Source organism: Pseudorasbora parva, chromosome 11 (assembly GCF_024679245.1).
Source record: "Pseudorasbora parva isolate DD20220531a chromosome 11, ASM2467924v1, whole genome shotgun sequence".
In the NCBI taxonomy this organism is placed as follows: Eukaryota; Metazoa; Chordata; class Actinopteri; order Cypriniformes; family Gobionidae; genus Pseudorasbora; species Pseudorasbora parva.
Window position 1 is genome coordinate 24,642,056 of NC_090182.1, and position 24,154 is coordinate 24,666,209.

Sequence of the window (24,154 nt, forward strand, 5' to 3'; positions counted from 1 at the left end):
AGGTTTTTAGATTAATTAGTTGATTCAGATGATTAGGTTAATAGCTCGTTTAGAGAACCTTTTCATGATATGCTAATTTTTTGAGATAGGAATTTTGAGTTTTCATGAGCTGTATGCCAAAATCATCAGTATTAAAACCTGAAATATTGCGGAATGAATTTAAAACATATGAAAGTTTATTTTTTATCATTTGTCACATGTAACCTGTTGATAATCAGTCAATACAACCATACAGTTATGAAACAATTATGATGCAACTTCCCTTTGTCACAACTACAGTATCCCCTGTCTCTTGTGTCTCTTATGGCCAACTATACATGACTATGAGTTGCCAACAAAAGCTTCCCATGCCCCAGAAAACCTTTAAACCTTTGATAGTTTCTGCCACAATAGTTTATTTAGTGAAACTGAGCTTTCACATATACAAAGCAGAGAGAGTTTACTTCCCACATTTACCACTGAAAGGGAAGTTCTCCAGTTACCTTCAGCAGCTGAAAAGTGTCCTGTGACACCATCCTTTCTGAATCTCCTTTACATTTGACATTACTCAGGTGTTATGTAATACAATGCAAAAAGCACATGTTAATATAGATTTGCAGTAGAAATAGTGCATTTGCAATGTTTTAAATTCTTGTATAATCATCTTTCATAGATGTTTTAACTCAAAGCATAAAGGCCCCTTGTGGATTTTCTACAACAATACAGCCAGAAGAGGGCAGTAGTGTACCAGTGCTGTGTTAAGACCTGGGGTGCTCTCTCTCTCTCTCTCTCTCTCTCTCTCTCTCTCTCTCTCTCTCTCTCTCTCTCTCTCTCTCTCTCTCTCTCTCTCTCTCTCTCTCTCTCTCTCTCTCTCTCTCTCTCTATATATATATATATATATTTTTTTTTAATTAAATATAAAATACAAAATACAAATGTGGAATTTTGTAGAGGTTGAAACTATTACAATAATTACGTATCTATAATGTTCAAGAATCGCTATACGTGCAAGCTAAATCCAGTGGTGTAATTGACGACACATTGAAGTGATGCTAAAGGGACCCAGGATATATATAATTTCACTTGATTCAATTCAATTCCTCCAACTTTTCCTTGCATCCTTTCCTCACATGCTGAAGAGGTGTAGCTAAGAGGCGAAGGAAACGTGGATGCACAAATGAGCATTGAGAAGTACCCATGGCCTTTTTATATCTGCAGTCTACACTTCATGCAAATCAGTAGCTGAATTCAAATTTACATATTAGTGTACTTCTCTTACTAATATTATCATAAAGTTTGGGATCAGTGATATTTTGTTTTTGAAAGGAATATATCCAATAATTAATTAAGTTGATTGAATGACAGTAAAGACATTTATACTGTTATAAAATATTTATATTTCAAATAAATGCTTTCTATTCATCAAAAACTGTTTCCACAACAACAACAAAAAAATATAACCAGCACAACTGTTTACAACACTGATAATAATAATAATAAATGTTTGAGCAGTAAATCTGCATATCAGAATGATTTTTTGAAGGATCATGTGACACTGAAGACGAGCTGTGATGCTGAAATTTCAGCTTTACCATCACAGGAATAAATTACATTTTAATATATATTAAAATAGAAAAAAGTTATTTATATCATAGTAACATTTTGCATTATTATACTTAACTATATTTTTGGGTCAAATAAATGCAGTCGGCGAGGATAAGAGACTTCCAAAAATGTTAGAAAATCTTACCAAACCAAAGCTTCTGACCGGCAATGTAAATAGCAGAAAAAGTAAGAGTATGGCAGAATATGGTTATGAATTACTGAGTTCTGGCTTATTGTATATTCAAAAGGTTACTGAAAAATGTATCTTAATAAATTATTGACTGTTCTGTATTAATAGATATTTGTACAAAAACACAGATTTAGGCATGCAACCATTATGGAAGTGGGATTAAAGTGCTAATGAAATCATAAATGTTTAAAAATAATGGAACACAAATGAAGATATTTTTGTTGAAATCTGATGGCTCAGAAAGGCTTTATTCGACACCAATGTCGTTTCATCTCTCAAGACCCATAAAAGGCACTAAAGACGTCATTACAAAGCCCATCTCACTACAGTGACAATCATTTTATGAAGACATGAGAATAGTTTTTGTGTGCAAAAGAAAACAACAACTAAATAACAGCTTATATAGTGACGGGCTGATTTTAGCGTATCGATTCAGGATTTTGATTGCCAATGTCACGTGATTTCAGCGGTTTGGCAGTTTGACATGGAATCCGAATCATGAATCAATACACTGATTCATAACGGATCGAAACATTGTTTTGAATTCGGCCCATTACTATATTGTTACATGTATGCCCTGTCTGCTGTGTTCTTTGTGTTTTTAGTTTATCCCCTGTGACCTGGTTTCTCCCCAGTCTGTCTAATGAGTTATTTCTATCACCTGTGTCCTGTTAATCACGCCTGTGTATATAGTCCTCAGTTTCCCCTCAGTGTTTGTCTGTTGATGTTCATGTTTACTGGTGTGTTTGAATGTTCCTGAGTTGACTGTCTATTAAAAGTTCCTGTTCCAAGTTCTCCTTCACGAATTGGACCTACACACTACGTTTGTAACATATAGGCCTGGTTTCACAGACAGAGCTTAGATTAAGCCAGGATTAGGCCTTAGTTCAATTAGGACATTTATAGCTCTTATAAACATGCCTTTAAAAAAAAAACATTACTGGTGAGCATTTTGTGACAAAACAATGGCACTGACATATTTTAAGATCTGTCAGTGTAAGTTGCTTTCAGTTTAAACAGCTCAAAAATGCATTTTAGCCTTGTCTGTGAAACCGGGGGAAAAATAAGTTATTTAGTTTACCTTACCTATTCTAGTAGTTACTATTCTTGTCACTTAAAAAAAATGATTGTAGAGCCACTGTAGTTAGATGGGCTTTGTAAAGATGTCTTTAGTGCCTTTATGGGTCTTGAGAGAGGAAATGACATTGGTGTCAATGGAGGCCTGTCTGAGCCATCGGATTTCAACAAAAATATCTTCATTTGTGTTCCGGAGATGATCGAAGGTCTTACGGGTGTCGAACGACATGGGGGTGAGTAATTAATGACAGAATTTTCATTTTTGGATGAACTAACCCTTTAAGTATTTTGTGCTAAAATAGAACTATTGAAAGTATACTTGTACACTTGCATTTAAAGACTGATATTATACAGTGATCATACTATTTCATACTTAATAATGATATTAAAAACCCATTTTAGGCTTAATGATATAAATTTTAATTGTGCAGTAAAGTACTGCAAAAAGTTTAATTATAATATTTATTAATAAGTCTCAAGCTATATGTCAGTATTGTTCTATATTTGGTATGAAATAAATGTATTTTAAATGCAATTTTTGTATGGGTTTTTTTTTAATAGGGAGAAACGGGAGAAGAGAAAGATCAGGGAACTGCACAGAACCTGCCTTTGAAATCTTTATAAGCTGACAGGTCCAGCTGTAACAATACTTCACCCATCAGGGACACAACATGATAACCGCAGCCAAAACCAGAAAGCAAACTGAAACGGGAAGCCTGTAAAAAAAAATAAAAAATATTCACCACTCACTTCACATACAAAGATCTAAAAGATCGATGTAAACGATTTAAAGTGTCGGCATGGAAGAATAACAGCCAAAGTGCTGACTTAACATTTGTACCCCAATAAAGGACAAACAGAGCTGTATTTCCTATGCTAGCTGAAGAAGAAGAAGAATAAATAGGTTTTGAAGCATGAAATGGAAATTCATTGATGCCTTTCATTTTTATTTTATTTGCTTTGACTATTTTCAATCATTACTACTTCCAGTGATTTAAATAACAGACTTCTCTCTATAGTAACATATTCCAGACTACTCCAATTATTCAGTCCGCTTAATCACCAAAATGTACCATAACTGAACTCCAGCTCTGTCTGGAGGCTTCGATAGTACACACTGTAAAAAAAGACAGCAATGAGGACGTCGATTTTTACACCAATCCAAGCATGAGTCCGAATCGATGAAATCATGGAAAAACTAGTTATTCAACCTGAACCCTGAGCAGGACATTTCTAAGTGATGCTACTCTGTCTGAGGTATGAGATGCTGTAATTCCTCACCCTCAGCATTAACGTGTGTTTCGAATGTATTATGGTGCACATGTATCAACCTGTATCTTACTTTTGAGAGGCAAAATTACATGTGATCAGTCACTAGAACATTTTCTTTTCTTTTTTTACAGTGTGTGATTATATGGATTTATTAAGATGGTTTATTTGTCTTTTTCAAAAAGAATTAAGTGAGAGTCACAACTCTCTGCAAATTCCTTCTGGTCATAAACCTCATCAGTCTCCATGTGTCCTGTAACCCGAGGCCCGGTGTTAGCTAGGGATGTTATCTGCAGTTTTGGGGGATGATTCACAAACCTTTGTTGGGAGAGTGAGTTTGCTGGATTATTCACTAAATATAATGAATAAATAATTGCCTAATTTGTCTCAGTCATTACACATTAGACTGATGATCTAAACATACAGAAAAGGGTAACAGTAAATCCATGAGGAGGAAGCCTTATAGTTTAGGATATAGTGTGCACATTCTAGTCAGAAACTTCATTACCATGCAAGGGCGCTCTCTCTTCAATAAGAGGAGGGTGAAGGCTCTGGGAAAGGTGGTGCTTTACCATCTGTCTGGGGCTATGACTGACAGATAGATCAATAACTGTAGGCTTATTATAGCAGAGTCAAAGGCAGTAAATCACTGTGACTCAGAAAAGATCCTAATTAAAAGCAAACCTTCATCCAGACACAAGGTATGATATGAACCATCAGTGCTTTATTTTCAGAAACTTTATAAATAGACTCTCTCACCATTAAAGACACAATATGTACGATTTTTAGATTCAAATATTCCAAAACCACCAAAACTAAAGTTATAAATGCTGACCGGTGTACTTACATTATCCTAAATGTTGCTAATAATGTTTAAATCTAGAGAAATCAGCTATTTTAACCAGTGTTGCAAAAGATCCAGTGCGACTCTGTCTTTGCGCTCAACAAATATTGACATTTCCAATGTTTTTTCCCTTCGGTGAGTAATCACAGACATATTTTATGATTTCTAAAACGCAATGGCCAGTAGAATTCACTCACTGCTCAAGTTTTTGGCCAATGCTGAGTTCAAATCATAGGCATTAACTCTTTATAAGTGGATATTGTGGATATTGAAGTGGAAGTTTAGAAGTGGATATTGACATGTTAATATGGCTAAAACCGCTAAACCTTAATACTGTGCCTAAAAAATTTGCTTTTAATAGAGGAACTGACTGTCAAAAAATCTAATGTGTCACCAAGTTTACAGATAAAGTTATGAACAATAACGGGATTGCCTACATCTGCCAAAATGCTGAAGTATGCAACCAATTGGCCCTTTGGCAAAATGTCCAAAATAAGAAAAAAATACATAATAGCATGAAACTGAGCCAGGTGGCTCTTTTCAAGCGTAAAATCCATAGATACCAGGATGTCGTAACTCGTGGTTAAAATCTGCTGGAATTACAACACCTGAGTAAATACTAAACATGACATACTGTTTGTGGGTGGATGTTTTTAAACCAACAGGCTCATTGAAAAATGTACATCTAAATTTTGCACAACTCAAAATGTACCTGTTTCCAGTTGAAATTTTCCAGTTGAAATTACCACTCATAGTAAAAAAAAAAATCATTTTCTTTTGACACAAATTATGGTTACAGGAGCATATTGTAAATTAATAATACAACATGTTATGATCTCAAAACACATTTAAGATAGTGCTTGATTTGTATACTAATACATTTTTTTGTTTGCATCACATAACCAGGTACTGCACATACTCTAGTAATCGGGTAAGTAATGACATTAGGACTCAAAGACTTGCAGAAGCAAGATAAAATGGCATGGTTGCTTGAGCAAATGTATTATCTTATGTTTACTTTTGTAACACTATCTCCTGGGTTAAGTGTATTAAGTGTAGCAACATTTTCAAACCTAATAGAGCATTAACTTTTAGTGATACAAAACCCGACATAAAATATGTTCAGATTTATATATCAGATTCATCGGTTTTCATATACGGAAAATGGCTTGGGTTATGTATATAACCCTTGTTCCCTGAGAGGGAACGAGCACTGTGTCGGAACGACGAAATGGGGATGCTCCCTAAGCATCAGTGAATCTGAAGTCCGAATAGACACTAGTCCAATCCGATTGGCATGCATGATGACGTCACTGTGACGGCGTAACCCGGAAGTATAAAAGGGGAGCCGGCGCATAATGGAGGCAGTTATTGCTCTGAAGCATGTGCTCCAGGCGTGCCGAGGTGTGGCGGTGCGACGCAGTGCTCGTTCCCTCTCAGGGAACAAGGGTTATATACACGAGCCGTTCCCTTATAGAGGGAAATTCCCACTGCGTCGGAACGACGAAATGGGGATGAGTACCCACTAGGCCACACAGAGGGTAGCGTCTGCCCTAGTGTGAAGCCGGAAACCAAGCACAACTAGGACTGGAGCACCCTAGTGCCAGGCGTCCCAGGGAGATCCAGGCTGTAAAACCTGATAAAAGTGTGTGGGGTGGCCCACCCAGCTGCCTCAGAAATATCCTGCAAGGGGACCCCAGAAAGGAGGGCCACTGAAGAGGCCATGCCTCTGGTGGAATGAGCCCTCACGGCCAAGGGTGAAGGCAAACTGCGCACCCGCTAGGCCATGGTTATCGCCTGGACAATCCAGTTACTGATTGTCTGAGTAGAAGCAGGCAACCCTTTCTTGGGTGAGCCGAAACACACTAACAGCTGCTGAGATCTCCTCCAATGTGCAGACTTCTCCAAATAGACTGTAAGTGCCCTAACCGGGCAGAGTAGGTGAAGCCTCCCTTCTTCCACCGTCACATGAGGCGGAGGATGAAATGCCTGCAGAACCAATGACCTGACCACCCTAGATGGGACCTTAGGCACATAGCCCGGCCTAGGATGTAAGATGGCCTTTACTCCACCCGGGGCAAACTCCAGGCAAGTTGGCATTACCGCCAAGGCCTGGAGATCTCCCATTCTCCTAAGAGAGGTAATAGCAAGGAGAAAAGCCACCTTAAAGGTGAGGTACTTTGGCTCTGCCAGCTCCAGTGGCTCGAAGGGGGCCTCAGCCAATCCTCCGAGAACCACTGCCAGATCCCAGGTTGGAACTCTGGACTGAGCCACAGGCCTCATCCTCCGAGCCCCACAGAGGAACTGTACAACCAGCTGGTGCCTACCCAAAGGCCCATTACCAAAAGGCGTGTGGAAAGCCGCAATGGCAGCCACGTACACCTTGCGTGTGGACGGGGTCAGACCCGCAGAAAAACGATCTTGGAGGAACTCCAGCACTGAAGCCACCAGGCAGTTAACTGGGTCCACCTCACATTCCCTGCACCAAGTGGAAAAGACATTCCACTTGAGGCTGTACAGTCTCCTAGTAGACGGAGCCCTGGAGCTGAGTAAGGTCTCTACCACCTCTGCCAACAGGCCAGCCTCTAGGTACCTGGCACCCTCAGGCGCCAGACCCAAAGGTTCCAAATCTCCGGCCGGGGGTGAAATATTGTGCCCGCCGCCTGAGACAGGAGATCCCTCCTCAGAGAAATCTGCCGCGGGTGACCTGCCAGCAGAGCTATGATATCCGAGAACCAAACCAAACCCAAACCCTCTCCAGGACTCCCGGGAGCAGAGCAATCGAGGGGAATGCATACAGATGCAGCCTCGGCCACGTCTGTACCATGGCATCCAACCCCAGCGGGGCTGGATGCGTGAGGGAAAACCACAGTGGACAGAGGGACGTCTCTCGAGACACAAACAGGTCCACTTCCACTGGGCCGAACCTCTCGCATATGGCCTCCACCACCTCTGGGTGGAGCTTCCACTCCCCGGGCCTCAGCCCCTGCCTTGACAGGATGTCTGCTCACTGATTTTGGACCCCCGGGACATACATTGCCCTGATGGACATCAGTTTCCCTTGGGACCACAGGAGAATCAGATGCACCAATCTGCATAGAGGGCGCGATCTCAACCCTCCCTGGTGATTGAGGTACGCTACGACAGCCGTATTGTCTGTCCATACCAGGACATGTTGGCCGCAGAGGTCCGGGAAAAAGCTCCTGAAGGCTTTCTAGACCGCCATCATCTCCAGGCAGTTTATGTGCCAGGAGGAATGACGGCCCTCCCACGGGCCCCTCGCAAAGCGGCCGTCCATAACCGCGCCCCAACAAGTGAGGGAGGCGTCTGTTGAAACGGCAATTTCCGGCAACAGGACGCTCCCAGCACTGGCCCCTGGGACAGAAACCAAGGTTTCTTCCATATGACTAGGGAACGAAGGCATCTGCGCGTTACCCTGATCATACGGAACGGATTCCCTCTGGGGGAAATCCCTTGGTTTTCAGCCACCACTGGAGGGGTCTCATGTGTAAGCAGGCCGAACGGTATCACGTTGGACACTGCTGCCATGTGCCCCAGCACTCTCTGAAAGTGCTTCACAGTGATGCTGTGGCCTAGCCTTATTCCTGAGACCTTCGCCCGTACGGTCTCGACTTGCACGGGAGATAATTGTGACCGCATCGTAGTCGAATCCCATACGATCCCATACGATCCCTAGGAATGTAATCCTCTGGGATGGCGTCAACACACTCTTCTTCGTGTTGAGTCTCAGCCCCAAGCACTTTATGTGGGACAGAACGACATCTCGATGCTGAACTGCCATGTCGTACGACTGGGCCAATATGAGCCAGTCGTCGATATAATTCAGTACACGGACGCCCAGAAGCCTCATTGGAGCTAAAGCTGCATCCATGCACTTCATGAATGTGCGTGGAGAGAGGGCTAGGCCGAAGGGAAGCACTCAATATTGGTACGCTTCGCCCCCGAAAGCGAACCTCAGGAACTTCCTGTGACACGGAAGGATGGGGATATGGAAATATGCGTCCTTCAGATCTATCGTGACGATCCAGTCCTCGGACTGGATCTGACCCACAATGATGGGAATTGTGAGCATTTTGAATTTGATTCTACTTAGAGACCGATTCAAATGCCGCAGATCTAGAATCGGACGTAACCCCCCATCCTTTTTGGGAACTATAAAGTACCGGCTGTAGAACCCGGATTCCCTTTCCAGCGGAGGAACCTGCTCTATGGCTTCCTTCGCCAGTAAGGATTTTACTTCTAGTTTCATTACCCGAGCCTGCTCTGGTACCACTGCGGTCCAGTTCAACCCCCTGAATTTTGGAGGAGGGTGACCGAACTGCAGTCTGTAACCTTTTTCTACAGTACGCAGGACCCATGTAGAAATACTCGGAAGGCATTTCCATGCGCCGAGATAATCTACTAAGGGAACCAGCCTCTCGAGGCTGGCATCAGGTGTTACAAGAGGCTCGTCCCCAACCCCCTGAAGCAGCTGACTGGCAGGGAGCTGGGAACGAGTCTCTATGTGTGGACGCGTGAGCTGCTCCACCGCAGGTCTTTCCAGAGGCAGTCGGGGGAAATCGATGTGGCCCGAAGCTTTATAGACGGCTTCTATAAATGATGGATTACCACATCGATATCCCCAGGGCGCTACGAAGAAAACAACCTCGGTTGCATCTTCGTGGGAGGGACCGCCCTTGGAAGTCCTGCCGCAGCTAGGACTTCTTCCCGGCAGCCTTCCGCGCCTGAAGGACGTTCCTTAGATCGCCTTTAGGAGCAGAGGGCTGCTGGTGAGAACGCAGCCTCTGTTGCCAAGCTCCCCGAGGAGGGGCTCTAGAGGCGACGCTGTACTTTTACATCAGCCGATGCGAGGAGCTGGCAGACGGCTGAGGCTGCCCGCTAGGGCCAGCCTTCCCTGGTTTAGAGCGGCGAGGGAGGAATTGCTGAACTGCTTCTTCGCCTCCTGGTGTCTGGAAACCACGGTGTTAACAGCGTCTCCAAACAAACCAGAAGGTGAGATCGGGGAGTCCAGGAGAAAAGATCTATCCTTCTCCTTTTTCCCCGATAAATTCAGCCAGAGATGCCTCTCCACAGTTACCATTCCAGCTAAGGAACGGCCGATGGCACGGGCCGTCTCTTTGGTAATGCGGAGAGACAAATCTGCGGCCTTCCGCAGCTCAAAAATGTCCTTGGGAGAGGGACCCTCTCCCTCGTCCAGCTCTTTTAGGAGGTCAGCCTGGTAGGCCTACAAGATAGAAAGAGTGTGCAGGGAACTACCAGCCTGCCCAGCCGCCAGATAAGCCTTGCCCACCAAAGCCGAGGTGTCACGACAGGGTTTGGTGGGCAGCACCGGAGCTTTCAGGGACGATGCCGATTCGGGCGAAAGATAGCTTGCGAGAGCATCCTCCACCCGTGGCATCGACCCATAGCCCGCCTCGCGTGCCCCCAGAACATTGGAATAATCCAACACTGGGGGATTGGAAACACGCAAGGAATAGGGCTTCTTCCACGATAGGGCTTCTCCATCCGGGAAGAAAGGTAAGCCCGGGCGCGGTGTTTGGACCCGGTGCGAAAGAAACCGGTCGTCGAGCCTGCTGGGTGGCTGGTCTTCCTGCATTTCTTGTGGCCACTCGATCTTTAATTTGGCCACCGCTCGGGTCAACACCTCAACCAGCTCCTCATGGGCGGGCGGATGAAACGTACAATTTCCCGCTTCATCCCCCGCCTCGATGCCCGCTAAGCGGGCTCCACACGGGGAGGAAGATCCTCGGAACTGTCAGAGGAGGATTGGGAAAGTGCCGCAGCAGTCCCAAAACCCTCTGAAAAGTCGTTGTGAGCTTTATGATCTGCGACGCCGAGCCGCCTCAGCGACCGCGGGTCCAGAACCATGGGGCTCACGAGGCTGGCCGGTCTCATCGAACACGGCCAGCGGAGAGAGCGGAGCAGTCTGAGTGTCAGCCACTCACAGTGTTCACAGGCGGCTCCCTCGAGAGCCGCCCGAGCGTGCTGAACACCCAGACACTGCACACAAAGCAGGTGTGTATCCGAGCCCGAGATGTAACGAGGGCAAGGATGCACACACTGCTTGAACTCTCTTTCCATTTTTTAAACTAAACTTTCACACACCACTTGCAACTGGACAAAACAACAGTAAATAGACAGACAGTACAGAAAGCGCTTGCTGAAAAGCAAAGACTGCCGCCATTATGCGCCGGCTCCCCTTTTATACTTCCGGGTACGCCGTCACAATGACGTCATCACGCACGGCAATTGGATTGGACTAGTGTCTATTCGGAATTCAGATTCGCTGATGCTTAGGGAGCATCCCCATTTCGTCGTTCCGACGCATTGGGAAGTTCCCTCGATAAGGGAACTGAACACGCTTCGAAAGTGCAGCAGAAATGTCACCACCAGCACATCTGAGGTGTTATACAGTACATACATTTTTATAACCGAATAGATGAATAGTAGACTGCAATATTTAATATGCGCCTTTAAATGGTGTGACTTTCACGTTTTTCTCTGCCTAATCCATCCATTCCCTCACTAACTTGCACAAACACCTTTCAAGAGCTTTTAAGAGTGATGACACCAAATAATTCACATGACACACTCATATGAGAATGAAGTGGTACTTAATTTGACAGTATTGGTCAGGTCAGAAACAGGCTCATCAAGACAGATCAATCTATGAATCCCTCACACAAGAATAAAGTAGAGCTATCAAAGGTAGTAAACCTTATCCCTTCAGATTATTTTATCCCTTGATACTGCTCCTGCTGGTTGTAAACACCTTGCTTAAGAAGTCAGGAAAAAGAGAGAATCAGAATGTTATATTTAAGTGAGGATGTGAGACATTTTGAGGTGTGAGAACAAAACCAACATTAAAAGCAGAATATATACTGCAGGAAAAAACCTGCAAAGTACCCCAGATTGTGTAAAAGGTATTATACCATGAGGTAAGGTGATGCTAAAAATTGCTGGCAACTCTGGCAACCGCTGGGCACACTGTAAAAAAATAATAAAATAGTTGAGCACTTAAAAGTTTAAGGCAACCAGCTGCAGAACATTTTCTCAACTTAGTTTCTCAACTATAGTTGTCAAAACTTTGTTTGCGTTATCTTAGCTTTTTTCATGCTAAATAGTGAATACACTTTAAAAGCTGAATTTGTCATACAAAACATAAGTTCTTCAAAACATAGCACTTCTGAGAGTACTTCGACTCGGCACAGTAAAAAGTCACGCCTGAAACATCCTCCCTCATATCTCCCCCTCCCCCCTATTGACAGAAATGAGAGAGGGATGGGGAGATATGAGGGAGGATGTTTCAGGCGTGACTTTTTACTGCGCAGAGTCGAAGTACTCTCAGAAGTGCTATTCCGCCATACATTATAGTTCTCCTTTTAGTCCGCTTAGAAAAGCGGCACGTTTTATTTTGTGTCACCATACTTGATCGTTCAACTATTCGTGTAACTGTATTTAAATAGGGAACACGTGGAGGTGTTTGGTTGCTTCTAACTTGATCTCTGTTTGGTACCATAGTGAATGAACTGGGCTTGGTGGGCTAAATGAATGGTATCCGATCGTCACCGCGCATCAGAGAGAGACGAAAGAGGGATGGATCAACTCGGCTTAGTTAAGGGAATAACATAGTTTAATATGAAAAAGCGGTGAAGTATCCCTTTAATAGTACTACAGTGAGAATAAAAATTTAATATTGTAACATAACAGAAAATAAATATTAAATATTTTCCAAATAATATTTTACACTTTATAATAATGCATTACAGTATAAATAATACTATATGAATAACTAGGAATTCCAGGGGGTCTGTGGAATAACTCAAATTAAGATAAACAAATTCTTAAGATTAAAAAAAAAATACATTTGAAAGAAAGAAATAAATACTTATAATATAACATAACAGAAATGTATTATTTTCCAAATAATATTTTACACATATTTATAATATACATTTGTCACTGTATAAATTGGGTATTTATATGTGAAAATACATAGCTGCCTTTTAAATTTTAGGATGGGGGTCCCTTGCACAACAATGAACATTTTTGGGGGACCATGGCATCTAAAATATTGTAAACTCCTAGGCTATTTCAAATGAGATATTTTTCATAATAAAAGGATATTAGATCATAAGTAAGTCCCATTTGGACCTTCTCCATTTCCTTTTCACTTTGCAGATGTAAATAACATGATCTAATAAACAGTCTCGATCATTCTGAGGTTGGTTGTCACGTGTTTGTGTGTGTGTGTGTGTGTGGGTCGGGTTTTATGGATGAATGTCTACATGAATAACTAAAAATGTCACTAGCTATGTATAAAAAGATTACAAGACTACAAAAAATACTTAGTAGAACAAAAAGTGTGTTTGGTGTATGTGTTGGTGACGATGGCACTTCATGTTCTCTGGAAAGTTTTGTTTTGCTGAGGCTCAGATTATTTGTGAATCAGCAAATAACCACCTGCCAAACCTGTCATACTTAAAAGTCATACTTAGATAATGTTACATTTCATTGTGTAATCTGGCTACATCTAGAAATGTGTCTTCATATGTCCAAACCGTAGCCTGCTCTTTGACAAAATGGCTGGTAGTATCAAATGAGAGCATTACAGAGAACATCAGAGAGAAGACCAGTCCATTAAGGTCCCTTGTGTCACAGAAAAGTCGTTCTAAACTGATGGGTTGTGAATTAAAACGAAAAAACACAACAACGCTAAATGCCAATGATAAAACCCATCCAACCATATAACTATGCATAGTAGTAACACATAAATTAGCTTATCGCTTACCACATATTTTGTTAATTGGCTTTAGGTATTGGCAAAAAAATCCAAAATCCAAAATAGCAATGCAAAATAAAAGTAATTATGGTGCAGACTACATAAAATGAGTTTAATTAATTCCTTAGTTTGGCGAATCACACTTCTGTTTTTAGGGATTTCAAATATTGTCGCTATTTTTTTATATGCTAATATCAACGGCGTTTATGCCAAATGCATGTTTAGATTATCCATACTCTTCAAGAACGGACGAAAAATAAAACAACGCATGCGTCGTGTCTCCACCAGGGGTCACTAAAATCTCATTATTAACTTACGTGCGCTTTCCAATCATGTTTAATTTATTCCAAAGACCGCCTGATTTCATGCTATTGCACATCAACTTCATGCAATTCACCTTATGTTTCTTAATGTATCATTATTTTTTAATAAAGCCACATTACAACACTTTATGTCACGTTGCAATACATCAGAGCTATGCGATTGCAAATCTGTTTGTCAATTTTCTAGGCTACTCCTTGTCTGAAGTCAAATCATCACAGCGATGTTACCACAGGTTTACTATTGAAATGTTAAAAGTAGCCTATAATTAAATTTAAATACATAATACATAATAATAAAGTTAAAAAGAAAACATTTAGCATGACCCTTAAAGCATTCAATGATTTCTTCAGTTGCTATGTTTCTCAGCAAGCTTTGGAAAAACGGCCTACATACTTGCTGTTTTGATGACATATGGTGTCAGAGTAAAGGCAGATTGGCACCACAGTGAACCTGAGGGTTTGGTTCAGGAATTGAGGCCAAGAAAGTGGCTGCCTTCTTCCAACTGCCGCTGACAGAAATGAAAAATGTTATTCGTTTGCTCAGGAAATATTTAGACCAGACCACCACTGATGATTTCTTCCATGAAAAAAAACCTTATCTTAAGTGCGTCTTAAGAGACATTTCACCCCATAAATGAAAATCATGTGGATGTGGACCAACCCTTCATTGTATTTCATTGTGACACATCTTATATGTTTTGACTTCTCTAAAATAACCTTGCAATCTAGTTAGAAGCTGCAAGAGAAAATAGTAGGGAAATATACAAAGAAAGGAGGGGGGAAGAGAAAATGAATTGAGAGACTTTGATGAAAATTCAAAAATATGCCTCGGGGACTTTTCACAACAAAGTTTTGAAATTACTCCAGACATGTTTTAAAATGCTAATTCCCTTCGTATATCTCACTCTGCCAAGGTGGAAAGTCATTGAGGTGTGTTGTGCTGTAAAATATGGTGTGTAGAAAGTGAAAACAACTTTTTATCACAGTCTGCCATATAGCCTAAGAATACAGCTTGACAGAGTGGGGCATATCGACTTCCCCTGCAGCGACACAATGTAGGCCTACCTTCTCTCTGCATCTTATTGGAATACAAATTGATCACGCACTTATACATTAAAAAGGGCTATTGGGTATTAGGTGTGGGAAATCAATGTTCTAACAAAAATGAGAGGTACAAGCAGAAGGTGACGAAGAGTTTGATAATTATATGTCAAGGACAACCTGGAAAGTGAGCAAAAGTTAGATTTTTTTTCAAGGCTCATTTAAATTACCACTTATCAGACGAGAAGAGGCATTGACTGCTAATTGCAGCCTTAATCTTTTCTATCGAGTCTTATTGTACAACTCTGTGATGATGTACAATAGCTAGAATAAGGACTCAAGAGTTCAGTGAAAAGTTAGTCAAGCATTCCATTTTATAATCAGTGTATTTTTCAGTAAAATGAGTCAAATGACTGAAATTTGCGACCCAGACAGAACAAAATGTGCAACAATTGTAACAGCTTGTCACTGGAGCAATACTCTCAAAGGGACACCTTTGTTCCTTATCTACCCCTATACCTTAGAGTAGTTTTATGTCCCATTAAAGGTGCTGCTATATGAAACTTTTAGGGGTAAATAAGTTACAAAGATGGCCCTTTAAAGTTACTAGCAGTGACAAGCTGTTGTATTAGAAAATATTTAAAAGGTTCAAATTTTGCACAAAACCCCCCAAAAAACTAAATAAATAAATTCAGGGAGTGTATGAAATCTTATATTGACAGAGACACTTTCAAGCAACAATACTTGGAAATTCAAAAGTAGAACTACCTAATGATTTTCATATCTGATTCTTGATAGCAGAACAGCATTTCCATTCAGTCTTCATTTTTGGGAACTGAAATAGGGCACTTGATGTGGACCCGTTCCCTTTTTAATTTTCAAAGAGTGTTCAGAAAATCATTAGCAGTCACCTGGTAGTTGTCGCTATTGTTGAATGCAAATAGAGGTTCATATATAAAGCTTAATGCCCTAAGGCCTGTTTCACACATCCTGTGTCTGTGGAGTGTGTGCATAACCACAACAGCCTGTCATTGTGCTCTCTGCTGGAGAACAAAATATATTTTATGATTTCTGAGTAAAGAGATAGTAACCATAACTGTATGGTGTCCCATTTGTCATCGTATTTTTCTAGACTATTGCTAGTATCTATTTCATTGAGCTCTTGGCCGAGCTTATTGGTGCAAAGTCAACAGCAGACGGTTACCTTACAGCCTATGTGGCAGAGTACAGAAGATAACAGCTGGAGCTGAGGGTGCCATATGGGACAGGACTGCGGAGGAGGAAAACAGGGTCTGAGCGTGCCGTTTGGGACACGGCCTTTGAGCTGTGTTCATGCCCTTCTACTTCTGCTGATCGGGATGTGCAAGAGAAGAATCTCTTGTTCTCCTGCAACGCCAGTGCTAAATAAACATATGAACACGCATTCATTTAATTTCCCATGCATTCCTTACTCAAATAACTCGATCTTACTTCCCAGCAGAGACACAATGCTTTTTTAATGAAAAGAAGCCAGTGAAACATTTATTTTTAAGAAAATGTGCTACTGATGTCAATGCATAGTATTGAGACAAGGAACTTTGAACTGGAAATTTTAAATACATTGTTAAGATCAAAAGCCTTACAGAAACTTCATAATCAAAAGTTGACATGGAATATTAAAATACAGTCCATTCTCTTTGTATAGTTTAATTTCTTTAGCTGTTGCATATACATAACATTGCATCCTTTTGCCCATGATAAGTTATCACACCTAGTGGCATAACTGTGGCTTGTAATGTAGGCAAGGCTTACATATTAAAATATTTTCTTTCTCTAAAGATATTGCAAAAGCATCAGCTGAAACAGAAAACATTAGTCAATGAGCCAGAAAGAGTTTCATGCTCTCTTGAAATTAAATTTAGACTCAAATCTCAAATCATCCAAATCTTTTTGAGCCTGAAGTCAAATATCCAGACTGAATCTTATGACTCAACTGCATCACAAGTAATAAAATGAAATGAAAACCATTGCCTGTAAATGTTAACATTTCCTTGCAGCTGTGATCACATTGCATGTGATTATCATACTCCAGCATCAGTTTAGCAGGGTCAACCAGCAGTCATATTAGTGTCATATCATCTTCTTTGATCTGAAAAACAAAACTGCAACATTTGCACACAGTAATGCCTTTGAAATCTTCTTGATTTTACAATCCAATATGATACAAAACATAATATAATAAATATAATATAATATAATACAGTCACATGAAAGGACAATAACAGCTTTGTGAGCTGAGCTGTGTTTGTTCTATACAGTGCTGTCCTAATGCGTCCCCCTTTCAGCTCTTTCGGAGTAAAGAGAAACACAGAGAAAGCCAACTAAATCAAAAGTGCTCATGGATGGTGGAGTAAAGGTTTATTTTGTTTCTATTTTTGGCTTCATTGCCTCTTTTTGAAGCCTTAAACGCTCAGAATGAAATGTAAAGTTAATTTATACTCCTTACTGAAGAACTATATGTGAAACAATATATTTCTATTAAACACATACTGTGAGTTTCAAACACCATTGCCTCCTACTTCATATGTAAATCTTGTTTGTCAAATGACAAAGGTTAATATTATTTCCTGCCAATGTTGTCATAAAACACAACAGTAAATACGTATGTCGATCCTTTTTGATGGATTGAAATCTAAATTAGCCTAATGTCATCATTAACACATAACTCAAAAGCTAACTACATTTACTAGGCTACTACCGTTTAACTGTTAGTAGCTTACAGATCGCTCAGTCGATCACTTCGCTCTCAATCGCTTCCTTCTAATATTAGGAATCAGTGGTTGAACTTTATTTTTAATGAAGTTCCAGTTCATGGGCGTAAGACATTGCACGTTTGTTTGCTTCTTTCTCTGCAGAATCATTTGTAACCAAGACACAGGTCGAGCTAGATTTGTAGACATATTGGCCCTCATTTATCAATCTTGCATAGAAAGGGGCGTATATGTTGGCGTAAGATTATGCTTACACTCCTCTCACTGCAAATTCTTCTCTTCGTCTTCAAATCTTTACACAACCTAGCACCGGTTTATCTCTCTGCACTTATTCATCCATACATTCCGTTCAGAAGTCTCAGATCCCACGACCAGGCGTTGCTGGTAGTCCCTCGTGTCAGACTTAAGCGTAGAGGGGAGCGTGCTTTTGCGGTGGCAGGGCCTCGTCTGTGGAACACCATGCCTCTGGAGATCAGAACTATTCCCCACCTCTCTGTTTTAAAGTCTCTGGTCAAAACATATCTATTCTCGTTAGCTTATTGATTAATTATCTTAGACTGTTCTTTTATTTTACATTTGTTTCTTGATTCTATTCTTAATCTTAGCTTAGTTGTTCTCTATGTTCTTATGTATGTTTTGCTGCTTGTATTTTTATATGCTTGCTCTGTAAAGCACTTTGGTCTGTCTTGCGGCTGTTTAAATGTGCTATATAAATAAATGAACTTGAACTTGAACTTGCTAAATGCCGCGGCTGAAAACGATCGTCATTTGAATTACACGCCCCTATATATTCAAGTCTCTGCCTCCACCACGCCCTCATTTTATGCCATGGACACAAGGAAGACGCCAAAGAAGGGAAACTTCTCCGACGTGGAGATCAGGTGCGTCTCAATCATCTCACTAGTCCACTTGTAAGGGCACTGATTAGATCAGAAGTCAATGGGCTGACTCCCTGATCAGTGCCCTGACTACTAAACTAGTGAGATGATTGAGACGTACCCATCGAGACCATCACCAGGGAAGTGGAAAAAAACGAAATTGTTTTATTTGGGAGTTTAAAGAGTGGGATTAAAGGCGCCCACAAAAGCAAAATATGGACCCAAATTACAAGTACTGTTAATAGTGTGGGGGTTGAGAAGCGCACTCCAGCAGTTTAAATCAACCTGATGTCATAGATTTCCGTGAAATCAGCACGGACCCTTAACTCAAAAATCCGTGGTAGTTTCACGGAATCGCCGAAAATTCCGTGATGGGTTCACGGAAGTGATGCCTATGTAAGTCAATGACAGGCAGCATCCGTGGTTCCAACACTGTTCCAACACCTTATATTCATCAGTTTGATTCAGTCAGCATAATTTATTTACATTTATTTTTATTTTTATTCAGACACGTTTTGAACACGTAACTCAATCCCTTCCCTAAACCTACACATTTGTGTATTATAAAAAAACAGGATATAACAGGCGGATACACAGATATGCAGGCACAATTAATTCAGAAACTACAAATATTCCAAGTGTTCTGAGGCCAAACGATTGATTTGTGTGAAGAAAATCCCCCAAAAAGATCATAAACGTTGTGTCCATTCGGCGACTATTAATACATTTCAAATATTGCCAGAAGAAACGTCAGGTCAGCTTTGACAGCATTGGCTGTTGAATGTCGCGTGACCAATTACGTCATTACGTCAGCTTTGATTGTAAAATGTCATTGGCTCTCGTGTGTTTCGTGACCGATTGCGTCATCATGCTGACGTCTGTATCATTTGAATCATGGGAAATATGAACGAGTGCGTGTGTGGAGCGCAATCATCATTTCAACGATTAAAACATTAAGATCAACTCTTTTCTTTACATGAAGATATCGTATGACTTCAGAAGACTTGGAATGCAACATGAGTTAATACTTCTTTACTGTTTCTGATCCATTTTTGCAATAAATAACTGTGACTGTACATTTATTTGCCTGTTATGTGTTTTATATTGTTGATAAAGTGGGTAGGTTTAGGGTAGGAGTGGAGTTAGTTGCTCCGAAATATAAAAGTAGGCTATAAATATTAATAAAATCAAGTCTACTTTTACTAATGCAAATAATTAAATGTGTGTTGGGAATCCGTGTGTGGACCATGGATGCAGACTGTCATTGACTTACATAGGCATCACTTCCGTGGACCCATCATGGAATTTTCGCCGATTCCGTGAAACTACCACGGATTTTTGAGTTAAGGGTCCGTGTTGATTTCACGGAATTCTGTGAGACCAGGTTGGTTTAAATAGCTGTTTGGATGAGAAATTACCTATCAAAATGCATTATTTTACAGCACATGTTTTGAAACAATTAGTATTTAATTTCGTATCACGGCACATGTATTGGGGTGTACAAAAGTGATGATGATGTGATGTGGAGTACCATTAATTCACATTAATAATTGCATGACAATTTGTAAGAATCTTCTTCTGATTATTATTAATGACGCTTATTTAGAAGAAGAATTTTTTTATTATTTATTTTATTATTATTATTATTTAAAAGAAGAATGTCATTTTTATTATTTTGTCAGTCTGAATTATTTTCAGTCCCAGTGCGCAGCTGTCGGGCCTAACCCTGAAACGTCAGGTAAAGCGCACAGGCTCGTAGCTGGAGGAATACATGCCTACAAATCAAACGCTTTGGTAAAGTCACACAAATTAAACATTGAAGTCCATGTTGCACAAAAATAAACACTGTTTAAAAGTTTATAATTACTATGTTGTTGTTGATTTTTACAGTGGGTCTTAAAATAGCATATATTTGTCAGTGCGTTTTGTGGTGTTAGGAATTGTTTTTCTGCACATTTTCCCACTAACTCAAAACGTGCGTACACCACCTCCTGAGCTGGCGTAGGATTTGAGCGTGCCGTACGGCAACGTCCATATTGATCAATCTCAAAGTCACCGTGATTTTGGGTGTACTAGGTGTACGCTGGAAATTTGCACTTTTGATAAATGAGGGCTACTGAGATTAAAACACAATGCTGTGCCTTTTATATTGGATCTGACAGGAATGGTGCAACACACTTATGTGAGTAAAACATGTTTTTATATGTGATAGTATTGCATTGTTACAGATCGTTTTGATTATGTGTATGTGACAGAACATACCTTAGCACGCTGTCACAGGCTGGAGAATCCTTTATTTCTTGGTTCAGCATGATTAGGGATCAGACTCTAACATGTATGGGCAAGGGCTCGCAAAGCCCAACGTCCCGGAGCTATGTGTTTTTCAGAGAGGCTACCAAAATGTAAGCCTGTCGGGAGGCCGGGGAATCTTAAATAGTCAAATAACATTCCTTTATTGATCTGCATTGTTCACCCTCTCTTGACTTGATATTTGAAGGCCATGTGTGTGGTTCACGCTTATATCCACCGATCGGGTTGGCCAAGTATAGAAAAAAAATGATTTCAGTCAAACACGGGTGGATGAGAGATCATTGTGGACAGAGAAATCATTGTGTTTGCTTGATAAAGACGTTTTGCGAGCCCTGTGAGCAAAACATTCCCGTTGGGATCTTAGCCGTGGGCAAGTCTCCAGTGCGGCACGACCAAAACCGAGCATTCAGGAGAGAGCCTCAAAACCACTGTAGAAAATAGCCTATTACTTATTCTTTACGGTGTTTTTAAATGTAAAAACCATGCAAATGTCATAAGTTGACCTCAGACAAAAACAAAACAAAACAGTAAAAAACAAAAACAAAAACACAGCCAGTTCATGACACCTTTAAGTATTGCATTTCTACCATCCTTTTTTACCTTCAGCTTTCTGAAACCTTACTTTCCGTGTATCTAGCATATCGTCGGCCTTCCTAAATTAACTGCCCAAGTCATATGACTATTCAAATTAGTCAATTATTTTAGGAAGGAGACGATATAAGCATATGGGACAATATGATACACTGTAACCTGCCACAGTATTCTTAGAGCACTAAGAGATGTTTGTTTTATTCCTCTATATTCGATGCAAATGAATACACGGGTTTGCATGCATGTGTAACAATGTTCTAATGTGTGCATTATCCTTTTGTACAAAGATTACTTTGAATAATCTGTCCTATAAGATAAAAATGTGTTGAGCATACAAAATAAAATGTGCCGAACAAGATGTTTACTATATAAATGAGAAGTAAGACACTTTGCTGCCAAAAAACTGAATTGTATGAAAACAGTTCAACAAAGGAAACTATTGTAGAAAGTTTATTAATACATATTTGAGTGATTCTGAGAATTTAAAGTTGATGAGAAATTAAAACATCAAATTGGCTGTAAACATGTGTTCCAAATTATTCACCCACCAAGTCTAATTTTGTGCAGAAAGTGTGCTTTTATTCTTTATAACCTCCCATAAAAGCTGCATGTAAGTGCTTAGAAGCTTCTGTCACCTCTCTACTGCAGTCTTAGCCCATTCCTTGCTTGAAAAAGCTTCCAGATCACAGATCATTTTTGGTTGTCACGTTACCACTGCTTTTTATCAAATTCCACCAAATATTTTCTCTGAGATTTAGATCTGAAGACTGTACAGGCCACTGAAGAACATACTATGACTGATCCCTCAACCAAGCTTCAATATATTTGGATGTATACTTAGGGATAGTTGTCCTCTAGAATGCATCATCATCTTTGCAAAAATGTTTGTCAAAACTTTTTGTTCTTCTTTGTCAAGAGTGGCATTCGGCAAGATGTCCCAAGTTACATGAAGGGGATGAGCAGAGATGAGCAGAAGAAAAGCTGTCCTGTCTTCTGAGAATTGACTTCTTATTCTATAGCATGGTTTAAACATAATGACAAACAAGCATTTTCATTGGCTGAATTGATTGCAATTCTGTGGCTTGATGAGGTCATTTTACTTTCAGTTAGTCAGTCTAAAGTCTAATAGAGATACTACTGACATGCTTTGTTTTATCTTTCTATGGCCCTAAATGTTTAGCAGCAATCCCTTCTTTCAGAAATTAAGATTATCTGACCATATCTAAATACATTAATGTATCACTGACATAGTGAGACTGCACTCTAAGTCTTTATACATCTAGTTTTGTATTCATTATAGCTGCACAGTTTATAAAATGTATTAGGCTATGGTACTCATGATCTTCCTTTTCCCAAATTGCCTACGTTGTTTTAGCCCCAAAGTATGAAAACTCATTTCACTGTTTTATTGAAATGGCAACATTATGAAGTCAGACATTCTCTCAGGAAATGTATATTTAGGGAAGTTACAGAAATAACTTCATTATAGTGGGTCATTTGAGTGTAAGGTAACACACTGCCTTTTATGACTAGAGTTTCCAGCTATAATGCCATGCCATAATTCATATAATGTCATGCAATAATTCACAAAGAAAAGCCTGGCAAATATACCTCATTATCATCTCCATTCATGTTTCATAAGGCATCACAGATAATGTGGAAACACATGTAATTATCTCATCAGCCCTCACATGATTTGGTGTTAATGGATGTTTTTTGTTCCAAAATTAAAATGTGTGAATTATTTATTGGCAGGATAAGTGACAGTGGAAAATCACTCACATTGTCTAGATGTTGTTGATGCAGACACATTTTTGAGAGGTCTGAAAAAGAAGAAACACAGAAGAAAAATACTAAAATAAATGGAAGGATAGTCAAGTTTTGTTCAGTCTGTGGTGTAAATGGTTGCATTAGCAATTAAAGAAAAACACTTAAGCCAAACATGGTCAGGTTAAATTGTCTGAATACGTTTTTTTTTTTTAAATTAATTTTACTGTATGAAGAATTTTTTGGGTATAATATGTCACAGTTTACTTTATTTTGCTATCCTCACTTATATAAATGTGTCCTGCACCGACTAGTAAAAGATAAATATCTGCTGTCCGAAAATGTTTTGGTTTGACTGTAAATGTCTTTCTAAGTAAATTGCCATAACTTAAAATGGGAACTGAGAATCCAATCCAAGGGTTAAATAAAACACACAACTGTGATAAAACAATAACACAGAGCAGTTAAAGATCTCCCATCCCTTAACTCACTGACAAATCAAATGGAAAATATATCCATTCATTTCCATAAAGTCAATTAATTTAAATCAGTAATAGTAAAAAAATTATCTTCGATATGTATATGTATATATATATATATATATATATATATATATATATATATATATATATATATATATATATATATATATATATATATATATATATAGACACACACACACACACACACACACATATATATATATATATATATATATATATATATA

General features: G+C 39.8%; 1 protein-coding gene across 1 annotated transcript in view; it reads right to left on the bottom strand.

Annotated features, from left to right (window-relative positions):
• Positions 1-23,477, bottom strand: part of il12ba (interleukin 12Ba) — a 32,548-nt gene extending 9,071 nt beyond the window's left edge. The window contains exon 1 of the mRNA XM_067456551.1: positions 23,443-23,477. Within this exon, the coding sequence (XP_067312652.1) occupies positions 23,443-23,472 (30 nt within the window). The 5' untranslated portion in view covers positions 23,473-23,477. The remainder of the gene's footprint in view (positions 1-23,442) is intronic.
• Positions 23,478-24,154: the final 677 nt, after the last annotated feature.